At 38.4% G+C, this 14,603-nt stretch overlaps 1 protein-coding gene across 10 annotated transcripts in view; it reads right to left on the bottom strand.

Annotated features, from left to right (window-relative positions):
- Window positions 1–920: 920 nt before the first annotated feature.
- N4bp2 (NEDD4 binding protein 2) overlaps window positions 921–14,603 on the bottom strand; it is a 72,108-nt gene continuing 58,425 nt past the window's right edge. For all 10 annotated transcript variants that reach the window (XM_035452394.1, XM_027390768.2, XM_027390773.2 and 7 more), the window contains 2 exons: window positions 5,270–5,393; window positions 921–4,183 (listed from right to left, as the gene is read on the bottom strand). In XM_035452394.1, coding sequence (XP_035308285.1) covers window positions 4,138–4,183; window positions 5,270–5,393 — 170 coding nt within the window. In that variant the 3' untranslated portion in view covers window positions 921–4,137. The remainder of the gene's footprint in view (window positions 4,184–5,269; window positions 5,394–14,603) is intronic.

Genomic DNA, 14,603 nt, shown 5'->3' with positions numbered 1-14,603 from the left:
TTTGTTCATAGTACTTGGTGCCCCCCTAAATACTGGCTTTCTTTGGATAAAGGACAAAGGCAACTTTGTAAATGGGAGATTTTTAGACATGCTAACCAGCCACCCCTACCCTTTTGTTTGTTTTAATTATTCTTATTTGAGACAGGGTCTCACCACAGCTCTGTGTGTTCTGGAATGAGCTGTGTAGACCAGGCTAACCTCAAACTCATGGAGATGGGCCAGCCTGTGCTGCTTCCGTGTGCCAGTATTAAAGGTGTGCACCACACCCCCAGATTACTTCTCCCTTTTTAAGGATATATGCAGCTGTTACACACTAAAGAACAGATATCAAGGTTGGAGTTGTACCTCTGCCATTAACTGGAAAGTCACTTAACTTTTCTGGTCCTGTATGTCTCTATCCATTGAATTGGGGTAGCACCTTCTATGTAAGAAGATCTCCTAGAGATCCACAAGGAAATATGTGAAATAATTAGGCAATATAAATCACTATACACATACCAATTGGTGAGAATGTAAGATGCCTGTGGGTGGAAGCTGTCTTGCACTGTATCGTCAGTAACAAGTGCTTAATAAGTATTCGTTGAATAAATATATTTGATAACTGATAAATTATTCTGCTTTTTTTGAGCCGAATAAAGCTAATGTTAGAGTATTATCTGTGTTCCTAACAGACATAAATAATAATTCCTAATTTTGATGTCAATCAGACGATACAAGGGTGTAAAGAGAGAAGGCTAAGCTGCTTCTCTGGGCCAAAAGGGAGGCCACTTACAAAAGCAACACAAGCTGGCACAGTTGTACAGAAATGGAAACTTTATGACACTGTTCCCAGAGAATCACAAAGATACATGCAAAAATATTCTTTAATATTTAAGCCACTAAAGCTACCACATCAAATGAAAAATTTCCTCACACTGGACTGTGACTAAAGCATTTTATTAAATTAACTGTGTAATTTGCAAATGGTTTCATAAGAAATTTTAAAAGCAAAGTTATAAACATTTTCAATAAAAAAGTATAGACTTGACAGCAAAAATCACATTTTTATAGTACAAATAAAAACAGTTGCTTCTAATACTGTCTGAGCAGCTTATAGTCTATTCTTCAACTGCTAGCTGCAATGTGGCACATTAATGAGACACGTGGGGTAAACTCAACAATAACAACAGGTTCGTCACGAAGTCAACTGCTTGACTGTGAAGGACACAATGAAGGAACTTCGTCATCACCTAACTGAGGTCATGAGGTGTTAGGACACAGATGTTCTGGCCTTGCTTCTCTATTCCCTTCTGTAAAGAGGCATCAAGTAATACTGTAAACGTAAATTACACCTTAAAAATAAGCACCATTAACATACATTCTACATCGACTTACTTTCCTTTTAAATGGCACTTGGTTTTGGCCACACAGACATTTAGATCTGTTTTCTTTACAAGTAATTAAGAATAAGCAACATTTAGCACGGCACAGAGCATTATCAAACGTCACCTCATTGCACAACAGAAAAGCACTCAGAAAAAACAGCACACATTATTTTTGTCCATTCCATACATTTTCTTGAGAGCAGTTAAAACATTGTCAGAGCAATTTCTTGAGTTTCAAAAGTTTCCGATTGCCAGCTCAGAAATAACTTTGTCATTACACATGTCCTTCTAAAGTGAACAGAACACTTGAATTTAAAGAGAAAAAGACTAAAACAAAGGACAGGAAACCACCCAGAGGAACTGGAAGCTTTTCTTTTCCATATATGTTAGAATACAAATGATATCAGCTCCAGTTTCCACTCTATAATATGGATGATACTTAAAAACAACTAATAAACAGAAGAAAACCTCAACTCGTAAGTAACAGCAATATATGAACAGGTAATGAATGTAGAGAACATGCTCAAATGGCCTCACAGGAACCAGGAAACAGATTGAAAACGGTCATGAGAGCCCTGGCCCCGCTGCTCTCTCACTGTGGTGTCCCTATCAATTCTCTTTCTTCACTGGGTTGATACCAATGATAGACTATTAAGATGTATGTAACTGCTACTGAAATCTTTCTTTCTTTTCTTTCTTTCTTTTTTTTTTTTTTTTTAAGAAATGCTATACTTTTAAAATGCTTTAAAATACTAGGTTTACAGAGTTCTAACCTGGGTCACTTCTAAACCATCTTTACCTCTGATATACAAAATGAAGAAGTGGGCAGAAGAAAATCTGATAATCCCCAAAGTCTTTCTACCTCTGGCTGGGACATGAGATTTGGAGATTGGCAAAAGAAAGATCAGAGGACATTCTTTCATAATTGTATCTGCTTAAACATACCAGAAAGGAGGTGGGGAGGAATCTGGGCACTACAAATATATATAATGTTCAAACTCTGTATATTTATAGACCGCAATTGAGGAATATGAAGCCAAACACGGCAAAGCACACCTATAATCTCAACATTAAGGAGTGTAAGGCAGAAGGATTCTGAGTTTGTGGTTGACTTCAAGGTCTGTACTAGGTTACTATGAGACTTCTCAGACTCAGGCTGGGCACAGCATCAGAACAACTGCTTTCCCTTGGCCTCCAACCACAGTGAGCCACACTTGTACTTCTTCTCATTGCTCCCTTATTAATTATAACCACAGTAAGATAGTAAGTCTATCTGGAGTACTCAAATGTGACTTTTTAAAAAAGGGTGAAAAAAATATAAAACACAGAAAATGAGTATGCAGCTGCACACACTCCAATTATTCTAGGTTTAATACTGTTCCTTATTGTTTAAATCGTATTAACTTGAGAACAGAAATTAGCTTACTTTATTAACTACTGATTATGGTTTTTGTACTAACTTGTAAAAGGAACTTCTGAGCATTACCAAAAACAGTGTGATACACTACTGCAATTTTTAAAACAAATTATTACAAGTCTAAAAATATAAATACTTGAATATCAGTAATCACTAACCATTTGTAGGTAATAAACATAGATTTTTGTTTTTATGGAAATAAAATTCAATGGTAAGTCTCTTCTTTTAAAAGCATGATTCACAAGATGTAAGAACGTGGTTTTGAGTTTTATTCACATTTCCAAGTCTGCTCTCTGGGAGCTCATTCTGTCAGGGCAATGCCACATTCTTGATGAAGGTGATTTTGTAAGCTAAATAAAAAGCAACATAATTGTTTGCAAACACTGTATATGTTGAAAATACTCTGTATATCCAAAGTTAAATTTATTTTAACTACTGTCTCATAGAAAAATTACACTTCACCATACAAGTCTGTATAAAGGAAATGAGAATTTACATACTAACAGGACACTAGCCCAATAAGTCAATGAGACTTTTCTTTCAGAAAGTTGGCTCCTTTTCAAAATAAAGTAAAAAATCTTCCTAATTACAAGGGTTTCTTTACAATTATACCAAAAAATGTTTTCACACTTAAGTCAATAGGATTTTTGACTTAGAATAGCTTAGAAATGATGTCTCAAGTATAAACCAGCCATTTAGCACTGTCTGGAGCCACTAACAGCCAGCTCCACAAGCAGTCCCATAAGGATTTCTCCTTCTCTGAAATGTCTACTATTTGAGGAAGCTATGAGACTGCAAGTCAGTCTCAGACCCAGCTTTCCTCCCAGAAAATGCACGGCTCAGAACAGCCCAGAAGGGAAAGAATCAAGATCAGAGTCACGGAAAGAACAACCGAGTGTGCGCCCATCTGCACACTACTACAAAGTCAAGCTACTCTGTGATAGGCTTCGAAAGCACAGTACCTTCGAAAGCCAGGAACCCGGTTTCAAAGCACACTGCCCCTCACACACGTCTACAGGACTTTTCTAAATGTGAAACGGTTAATACAAAGGCAGCAATTTTGTTGTTGTTTTGGGGTTTTTCCCTAAGAATGAACTAGAGAACTTAAGACTTTTAAACTGCAGGTGGTAATTTTTTTTAGAGATTTTTGCAATGAATAAAAATTCTTTTTAATGTTTTAATAAGTAATAGATTGGCATTTGATCCAGAAAAAAATTTCCTTGAATACAGAAAAAAATTTTCTTGTTTTATATTTCTAATAAAACACATTTGAGAGTAGAATTGACTGAATTACTGCAGATAAAACCAATTTCAGCCTATAAACCTTCTTGCCTCTCAGTCAAAGGCTTATAAATTTTACTTTAGCATGACTTTCAAGCACCCAGGCTTAATTTCAGAGAACCTGTGGAAATGAGAAAAGAGTTATTTAAAATGTAAATATTTCAAACTACTTAAGACAGATCTTATAATCAATTTAAATGACTTATACTTCATATTTATTACTAACACTGCAGCCTTTATTAACGTCCAGGACCACTATCTATGTTTGCAATCCCCCTGATTTATTGTCAAAGCAAATACAATCCCAAAGCTGTGGGCTATCTCTAGATTACTAGTCAATATAACATAAGATTTTTCAAAACTTCTCAATCTGACCTTCATGAAGAAGAGCCTGCTGTATGAAAGATAAGGTTGTGTATGACATTGTTCCTGTGCATCAAGAATGCACCAAGGAGAAACTTCTGACCATGCAAGGCTTTCAACTGTCCCGTGTCGATTTCAATGGGCACACCAGGAGCTAAATGGCTTGTTAACATGACACAGCTCTATTCTAACCAACCCAATTGAAAAACTAGCCCTAGGAGGCTTCTAACTTTCATCAAGTAATATCCCATTGCATGGCATACACAAAAGTCTTACACTAACTGAAACTGGAAGTCTGGAAGGAAGTGGAGAGAGACTTAAGGATTGATACTTTCAGAGAATCTATTCAGCAACAAAGCTTTATATTTGGAATTTTCCTTGTCAGTTTCTAGTACTGACTACAGTGGAAAAGGACACTTCAATATGCCAATAAAATCATTAATGCATTTAACTTATGTGGACATATAATTCATTTAGAACTTCAGCTAAAGTTTAAACACATTCAATGTGTAACCATTTCAACCAAAGTCCCACAAATACACTCTGTCTTTCAAAATGAGCAAGTCTTAAGACTATCGTGTATCTAGTTCTTCGGAATACCACACTAAGAAGGAATGCAAGGAGATTTCATTTTTATAATTTTAAATTTACGATAGAAAGTCTTAACAGATGACCACTAACAAAAGCCATATTTTCCTTTGAATTCCCATTTACCAGACAATATAAATCTAGCAAGAAAAGCTACCCACAATTAAACCATCAATTTGTGAATGAAATCAGAGAGCTGGGCTGAAGTAGCTATCTTTATAGCTTTGAACATACGACAGTAGAAGTCTGCACTCACCTGAAGCTGTGGCTTGTGAGGTATTTAATGACAGCTGGCTTGATGCGAGCAACTCCTCCCTGGCTGTGGTTTCCTCTCCCCGTAATCACAGAAAGATAGGGCTTACCACCATTCTGCTTAAATTCTGTTAAAATGGGAATTGGAACAGTTAAAATCATTTCCTACATTTTCAACAAAATCTACTCAAAAGCACAGGAAATTAATTTGATGGTGTTTTAGATTTAAAAGCTAAGGGAAATTTGTTTTTAAAGCACATAAACCTCAGAGCAATCTATCCATTTAAAGACTTAAGGACTAGGTCTAGCAGCACATGCTTGATAGCACAAGCTGAGAGACAAAGGATGTGGACTTGGAGGCAGCCAGGGTTACAAGGTGAGTCTGAAGTCTGTACATAGTAAAACACCGTACCAGGAAAGAAAAATATTAATAAGGCTCAAGTTAGGAGAGCAATTTCCATTCTCTACAAGTCTTTCTGAATAATATGGCAGTAATATTAATTACATCTAAAATTTATTAAACACATGGACTCAGACACTGCTTTTTTTGTGAGTTAGAATCTCCGTAACAACCTTATTAATAAATTTTTTTAAAGCCAACCAAACCAGCTTTTGTATGAATCACAGTTCTGCCAGAAATTAACTGTGTGTGACCATGGGCAAATGAGTTAGTTTCTTGTGCCTGTCTTTTCTTCACACTAGGAAAGGTACATAATAACAGCCACTGCTTTGTATATTATCTTCCAGGAGCTATTAGCAAATCTAATTCTAACACAGACCTACTCTCAAAGATAATCCATCATTAAAATTCTTCCCAGGAGAGATTAAAAACAAAAATACTGAATGACACTAATCTCCCCTGCTCCTCCTTCTCTCCCTCTCCTTCCTTTTATGGTTTTTCAAGACAGGGTTTCTCTTTAGAGTCCTGGCTGTCCTGGAACTCAACTCTGTAGACCAAGCTGGCCTCAAACTCAGAGATCCATCTGCCTCTGCCTCTTGAGTGCTGGGATTAAAGGCATGTGCCACCACTGTCCACACTGATCTCTTTAAAGAATGAAGTTGTGCCGGGCGTTGGTGGCGCACGTCTTTAATCCCAGCACTCAGGAGGCAGAGGCAGGCAGATCTCTGTGATTTCGAGGCCAGCTTGGTCTCCAGAGCGAGTGCCAGGATAGGCTCCAAAGCTACACAGAGAAACCCTGTCTCGAAAAACCAAAAATAAATAAATAAATAAATAAATAAATAAATAAATAAAAATAAAAAATGCAGTTGTAGCCAGGCGTTGGTGGCCCATGCCTTTAAACCCAGCACTCAGGAGGCAGAGGCAGGCGGATCTCTGTGAGTTTGAGACCAGCCTGGTCTACAAGAGATAGTTCCAGGACAGCCTCCAAAGCCAGAGAAACCCTGTCTCGAAACCCCACCCCCCAAAAAAGAATGCAGTTGTTACTTCATATTTGATCATGGGAAGGTAAATATATAAATTCTGAAATCAATAACATAAAAGCTTTAATAGAATAACAACAACAAACCAAAAAGTCCTATTAATAATAAAGTAGTTAATGTAACAGATTTATTTTCATTCATAAATGGCCTAAGTTTTTATCTTTAGTATAATATAAAACATTAAACATTCCACACTCTGTTCATTAAGTTACCTTAATCAAATACAACCAAAATATTGTTTTTCAAGTCTCACTATATACAGGGCAATACTTGGCTTGTACATTTATTTATTTGCTTACTGTTTGCTTACTGATTTGAGACAGGGACTCACTATATTGCCCTGGCTGGCATGGAAATCACTATGGATACCAGGCTGTCTTGTAACTTACAGTGATCTATCTGCATGCCCAACTAGCTTGGAATTTTAAAAGGATATATTGTTAGGACAGGAAGGTTATGAGTATGAGATTAGCCTGGGCTACCTACATGAAAGGGCCTGTTTTGAAACCAGCTGAAAGCTTCCGTTTCACTTTTCTTGAACCCATTTTCATGCACCTTCATGGCAGGTCAGTCAGCCATCAACTCTCTAATAGTTCACTGCTTCCCTGAAACTGCTCTTCAGTTGATTCCCACACCTCCAAACACAGAGCAGTTCAAAGGAGAGCTGTCTTATTAATATACATATTTACTGTCTAAAATTACAGACTGCTCCTGATATTTATTGCCTTTGAAACAACTGCCTAACTTAGTCTGAAACACATCCTAGATTGCTAACAATTTTAAACTACAAATGCTCAAATGATTGCCCAAAAGGACTCATCTAAAAAATTTTAACAAGCCAGGCAGTGTTGCACACCTTTAATCCCCCTATCTGGGAGGCAGAAGCAAGCAGATCTCTTTGAGTTTGAGGCCAGTCGGATCTACCTAGTGAGGTCCAGGCCACCCAGGGCTACAGAGAGAGACTCTATCTCAAGAACGGAAAAAATAAACAACAACAACAAAAAAAAAACTCTTGATTTTCATCTTCTTAATCAAAGTTCCCCAATTACCTGAAATGTGTTTATGGAGTGATTTATTTTTTTTAAATTGGGGTTGTGTAACAATAAATCTTAACTCCAACCACCCAAGCCCTGCCGCCACGTGGGCATTTTCTGCCAGACTGCCTGAGTTCCACCCACCGCCACGTTAAGGTCCCAAGTAACACAGAGAGACTTATATTAGGTACAAATGCTGCTTGGGCAATGACTAGGATTTCTCATCTGCTAGCTCAGTCTTAATTATCATAAATTTATATATTTTATAAGACTTATCTTATCCAGGACACCTCCTGCTGGTTCCCTCTCTTGCTGTCAGATCACATGGCAACTCCAGAGCAAAGATCAGGAGGAAGAGCAAGAGAAAAGGGATCACTTCCTGTTTGTCCCTACTTATACATGAGTCTGCCTGCTATTTCACTTCCTGCCTGTATCACAAGACTTCTTTTTACTACATTTCCCAGAATCCTCCTAGACTCCTAGTCCCGCCTAACTTGCTGCCTCATTGGCCAAACAGTACTTTATTCAACAACCATTAAGATAAACATATACAGAAAGACATTCCTCATCATCTCCTCTTTTCTGTCTAAATAAAAAGAAGGGTAACTTATCTTTTATAATAACTGAAGAAAACTATAACCATAACTATCTGTCTTCAACTCCCATCAAAGACCACAGAAGGATAATATATAAACTCTAGAACTGACAGAGACATCTCGTTGCCTGGACAGTCACCCAAAGTTCCTCTGTAACATTGGGGCATCCATCTTCAGCCTATAGGCCACAGTGTGTCTGGCACACTTCTCCCTTCAATACTGCCTTGTTTTATAAGTTTAACAGTCACTTTGTTGTGGATCCTGTATGTCCAGTTTATATAGCAACAAACAGTCCAAGCAAGAGCAGTTTCTTGCACAAATGGCTAATCTTGCCATGTTGAAAGCAAACTCCATAACGAGTTTCTTCAATGCCCATCTCCTTTCTGACGTAATTGGTGTGCCAAGAGCCATTGTGTCTCACTGTTAAGAAAAACTCTAAGCCATTTAAATGCCATATATTCTGTATGTCTTTGAAAGATTTGAAGAATATCTATCCATCTCAAATACATCTCTGTATATCTAGAAAACTTAACTAACCTAACTGTAGGTTGTGACTATTATAGGTGACTATATAATCGGTATTTAATTATGCATATCACAAAATTGACCTTAAATTTGTATCAATAAATGAAAATCCATATCAATGTAAATCTCTTTTAAAGGAACCAATAGAGTCTCTGCTTGTCTCTAGCAAACAGAGCCCAATCGAGAAAATGCTGCTACCAAGAAGTTGTGAACTTACTAATAAGACAGTACTGAAGGGTTCCTGCTGAAATGGATTAGTGTGACAGACACACTGTGGCCTATAGGCTGAAGATGGATGCCCCAACATTACAGAGGAACTTTGGATGACTATCCAAGCAATGAGATGTCTCTGTCAGTTCTAGAGTTTATATATTATCCTTCTGTGGTCTTTGATGGGAGTTGAAGACAGATAGTTATGGTTATAGTTTTCTTCAGTTATTATAAAAGATAAGTTACCCTTCTTTTTATTTAGACAGAAAAGAGGAGATGACGGGGGAGGCTCTTCTGTGTATATGATTGTCTTACTGGTTGATAAAGTACTGTTGGCCAATAGGAAAACAAGATAGGTGGGACTAGGAGTCTAGGAGAATTCTGGGAGAGGTAGGAGAAAGCGCAGAGTCACCATGTGAGCCAGGGAAGATAGGATGCTTCCGCTGGTGTCCAATAAGTTTTATAAAATATATAGATTTATGATAATTAAGACTGAGCTAGCATATAAGAAATCCTAGTCAACTGGCTAAGCAGCATTTGTAACTAATATAAGTCTCTGTGTGTTATTTGGGACCCTAACACGGTGGGCGGAACTCGGGTGGTCTGGCAGAAAGTGCCCATGTGGATTTGGGTGGCTTCAGCAGAAAGACTTACTGTTACAGGGTTGAAATAACATTTCAATCAGTGGATTTACTTGGGGTTTTTTGTTTGTTTGTTTGTTTGTTTGTTTGGGGGTGGGGGGGTACCATGTAGCTTTGAAGCCTGTCCTGGAACTCGCTCTGTAGACCAGGCTGGCCTCAAACTCACAGAGATCTGCCTGCCTCTGCCTCCTGAGTGCTTCAATTAAAGTCATAGAATACCATCACCCACCCACCCCTTTTTTTAAAATATAGGGTCTTACTCTGTAGCCCTGGCAGGCCTTGAACTCATGATGATTCTCCTATCTCACCCTACTAAGTGCTGAGATTACAGGATTACATGTCCCAGTTGATATGTCTGCTTGTTTCACAGGGTCTTACTATATAGCTCTGGCTGACTTGAAACTCGCTCTGTAGACCAGGTATCCTCCAACTCAGAGACCCACCTGCCTTTGCCTTCTGAGTGCTGGAATTAAAGGTGTGCCAGTCTGATGTATGTTTTAGGTAACTATAAATCCAAATGTTTTCCTTCCCTTTATTTATCCTAGATTTCCAGTCTTTATTTTGCTGATTGTAATTTTAACTTGTTCCTCTGTCCCCTGTGAATCTCTATTACTAGTCACATTCAAACTCTTGACTTTCCGGTTATCTGAGGGCAGAAATACTTCACAGGTGGGTGTGTACTTCACTCACAGGGCACACAGGACCCATGCACCTCTATTCATCCACAGATTTGAAAGTGCTTTTATATGATGACTAAAACTAACTCAAGGATTCCCCCCAGATTCCTCTCCTCACCCCAAATACTTTCTCTTCAACAATCCTGCCATCTGGTGGTAAGTGGTGGACACACTACCACAAGCATACACAAGATGGCTTTGGCTTCAGAAAATTACTTATTTGCACCTTGGATGTGAACAAATACTGCCCAGGCAAGTTACTGAATTCTCTTGTTTTCTAAATCTTTATTGATATAAAATTCACATAACATAATACTCTCTATTTAAAAAGTTTACAGTTCGGCTGAGCCTGGTGATGAAAGCCTTAGTTGCAGCTACTTGGGAGGCTGAGGCAGTATACTCTCAAGTACAAAGTCAACCTGGGCTACACCAGCCTGGGCAACTTAGGGACATGCCTGTCTCAAAACAAAATAAAACAACCCTTATTATTCAGTAGTGTTTGTTGTTTGGGTTTTTTTTTTTTAACATTATCTACAATGCTACAGCTATACAATCAACACTGTTGCTTCCAACACTCCCTCCTCTCAAAAAGAAACCATGTCCCTGACAGCAGTTACTTTATATTACCAGTTCCAGCCCAAGCAACCACTCATCTACTTTCTGCCTCTAAGGGCATTTCATATAAATGTCACTTTTTTGTTCTGGCCTTCTTTTACATAGCATTTTGTTTTGTTTTGTTTTTGTTTTTCGAGACAGGGTTTCTCTATATTATTTTGGAGGCTGTCCTGGAACTCACTTGGTAGACCAGGCTGACCTCGAACTCAGAGATCCGCCTGCTTCTGCATCCCGAGTGCTGGGATTAAAGGTGTGTGCCACCACTGCCCGACCTTACACGATCATCCATGTATGAGAACTTCATCTTCATGGACAAGTAAAACTCCATTAAATAGATCTACTACATTCCGTTTACACACACGCACACATACACACGCACTCACGCACAAAGGAGGAATGGAAGGACAGATGGGAGGGAGGGAGGAAGGAGGGAGGGAAGAAGGGAGGGAGGGAGGGGAGAGAAGGAAGGAAGGAAGGAGCAAACATGGTTGAACCTAGAAGGTATTACACTAAGTGAAATTAGCCAGACTGAAAGAAAAGACTACATTATGTCACTTACATGTGTAATCTGAAAGGTTATAGAAAGACTCATAGAAAGACTATAGAGTTATTCAAGGCAGAACAAGAGAGGGAATCAAAAACAGCATGATGTGAATCAAAAGGCATAAATTTTCAACTGTAGGAATGAGTTCTGAGATCTAAAGTACAGCATGGCAGCTATCAATACTGCTACACAGTATAAGTGTAAGTCACCCCTACTGTAGAGTCTGCTTTGCTCTTGAAAATAACTCCTCACCCATTCACTGTCTTAGTCACTTTTCTACTGCTGTGCAGAGACACAGTAACCATGGCAACTCATAGAAGCAAGTTTATTGGGAGCCTACATTTCCAGGGGGTTACAGCCTATGACCATCATGACAGGGGGCACAGACATGCTGCTGAGCAGTAGCTAAGGGCTTACATCATTATCCAACAGTATGAGGCAGAGGCTAACTGGAAATATTCTGGGCTTTGGAAACCTCAAAGTTCATCCCCACAGATACACCTCCTACAGTAAGGCTGTACCTCCTAATCCTTCCCACACAGTCCCACCAGTTGGAGACTCAAATATATGAGCCTACAGGAGGCCATTCTCATCCAAACCATCACATCCATACCTCTGTAAATAACCCCAATAAACTCACTGATTCACCAAGTTAGCCTTCAGTGGTGTCATTAGCTTTTCTGTCACGGATTCTCTATCTGGGTTGAGCACTTGCTTCTATCTCCTAGTGTCACACAACACAATCTCCTGACACCAAGATTCAAGTTTTTAAAAGTGCTAGGGTCCTGGACTGGAGAAATGGTTCAGCAGCTACAAGTACTCACTGCTCTTACAAAGGACCCAGGTTCAGCATAACACACACACACACACACAGGCTCACACCCGTCCATAACTCTAACTCAAGGGGATCCAATGTCCTCTTCTGACCAGGCAAACAAATAGTGCACAGATATTCATGCAAGCGAAAAATTCATATACATAAAATAAATTTTAAAAATTTAAGTACTGGAGTAGGAAGATCTATAAAACAACTTCAGCTAATAAATACAGAATTTTAAAAGTTATAACTTGACAGGTATGGTGACACATGCCTTTAATCCTAGCACTTGGGAGGCAGAGGCAGACAGGCCTCTGAGTTTGCAGACAGCATGTTCAAGAGAGAGAGTTCCAGACAACAGGGCTAAACAGAGAAATGTTTCTCTGTGAAAAAACAAAACAAGCAAACAAACAAAAAATTTTAACTCCATCATACAATCACCAATGTAGTATTTGGCCAAGGGCCATCAACAGAAGCTAAAACCATTAGATAAAATATTCTGAAAACAGTGGGTTAAGAGTCACAGAGTATCAACCACAGAAGATTAATAATTAGCTCAATAGGTAAAGGTATATTTTCATCCACAGAGATATCTGATAGAAGTCTTCACTTAACTAGGCATTCAATAACCTCTTTAATATTAGGACAAACTAGCCATAGATCAGGGAATGTGTCCTGATCTATTATTCTCCAAGAACAACTGAAACATTACCAATGTAACCAACATAGTTTTTAAAGATATCTTACAATGTAACATAGGGCAGCCTCTCCAGTCACCCATCTAGTATATTAAAAAATTAAATTCAACCTGAATTGTTTAAAGAAAAGGAAATAATTATACACATTTGAAATGTAGGGCATAAGCTTGGAGCCCACATAAATGTCAATGGCATTGAAGAAAAAAAAAGAAAAAGATAAAATTATTTCATACTATAGGGAAGTATTTAGGATAACCAACTAAGACACATTATACCTGACTAGATCCCAGAGAGAAAGAGGAAAGGTACAACTATGTAGAACAGTATGCACAAAAGGTAGAAAAACTAGAGTATGACCTGTGTGTTAGACAATATTACTAGTGATGTTCACTGTCTTAAAAATAGAGTGTAATGGCTAGACAGGAGAATGAATGTGTCCTCAAGAGATACAGCTGCTGAGGGATTTAGAGTTAAATCACCACAACATCTACAACTTATTTTCATGGTTCAGAAAAAAAGATACTTTTCAGGGGCTGTGGAGACAGCTGTTTTAAAGTACTGGTACAGAAGGGTGCACACCTTTTAACCCTAGCATTCCACTCAGAGGCAGAGGCAGGTGGATCTCTGTGAGTTCAAGGACAGCGTGGTCTATATAGAGAGTCCTGGACAGGGAGGGCTAGACAGAGAAACCCTGTCTGGAAAGAAAGTTTGGGGCTGGAGAGATGGATGATGACTCAGCAGTTAAGAGCACTGGGTGCTTTTCCAGAGGACCTGGGTTCAATTCCCAGCACCCACGTCAGGTCACAACTGTCTGTAATTCCAGTGCAGGCAAAACATAAATGCACAAAAAATAAAAATAAAATACAGTTTCGGTCACACAAACACAAAAGACCTGAATTCAGCACCCACATAAAAGCTCAAAGAGTGGCACCTGAGTGTAATGTCAACACTGGTAAGACAGGGACAGAGGGTCCCTGGGTTTGCTGCCTACTCAGTCAGTCAAATCAACAAGGTTCCAGTTGAATAAGAGACCCCAACTCAAAAAATAAAGTAGAGAAAACAGAAAAGGAATTGTATATACTGAACAGAGGTGTGTGCATATACAGCGAAGATGCTTTTAATGGGCAGGAAAGATACAGAATAAATTTTAAGATGCTGATTTCCATTAGAAAAGAAAGGAAGAGACAGATTGGGGAGAAGTATAATAGGAAGCATTTTAAAAATGAGAAACAGTAAAATGTCTACACTTTTGTTACTGGAGTCATTGGTCCATGGGCATTTTTTATATTCTGTAACCTCTTCAATATAGATGCAATGCTTCAATCTGACATATCAATACTACTTCATCAAAAGTCATAAAGTATATTGCATTGATAAATGTATATATAAAGAATGACAATGCAGGGAATCTTTATAATTCAAAACTTCTCCAGTAATGACAAACAGATAACTTCCAGTATTAGTGTCTGAGATAACTAAAACAGACTGAACTTTCTATGGAATACTACCAATTGATGATGAAAAACAAGCAAGACATTATA

Source organism: Cricetulus griseus (assembly GCF_003668045.3).
Source record: "Cricetulus griseus strain 17A/GY chromosome 1 unlocalized genomic scaffold, alternate assembly CriGri-PICRH-1.0 chr1_1, whole genome shotgun sequence".
NCBI classification, from domain to species: domain Eukaryota; kingdom Metazoa; phylum Chordata; class Mammalia; order Rodentia; family Cricetidae; genus Cricetulus; species Cricetulus griseus.
Note: the sequence above shows the minus strand (reverse complement) of the source record. Positions and strands in the feature narration are given on the sequence as shown.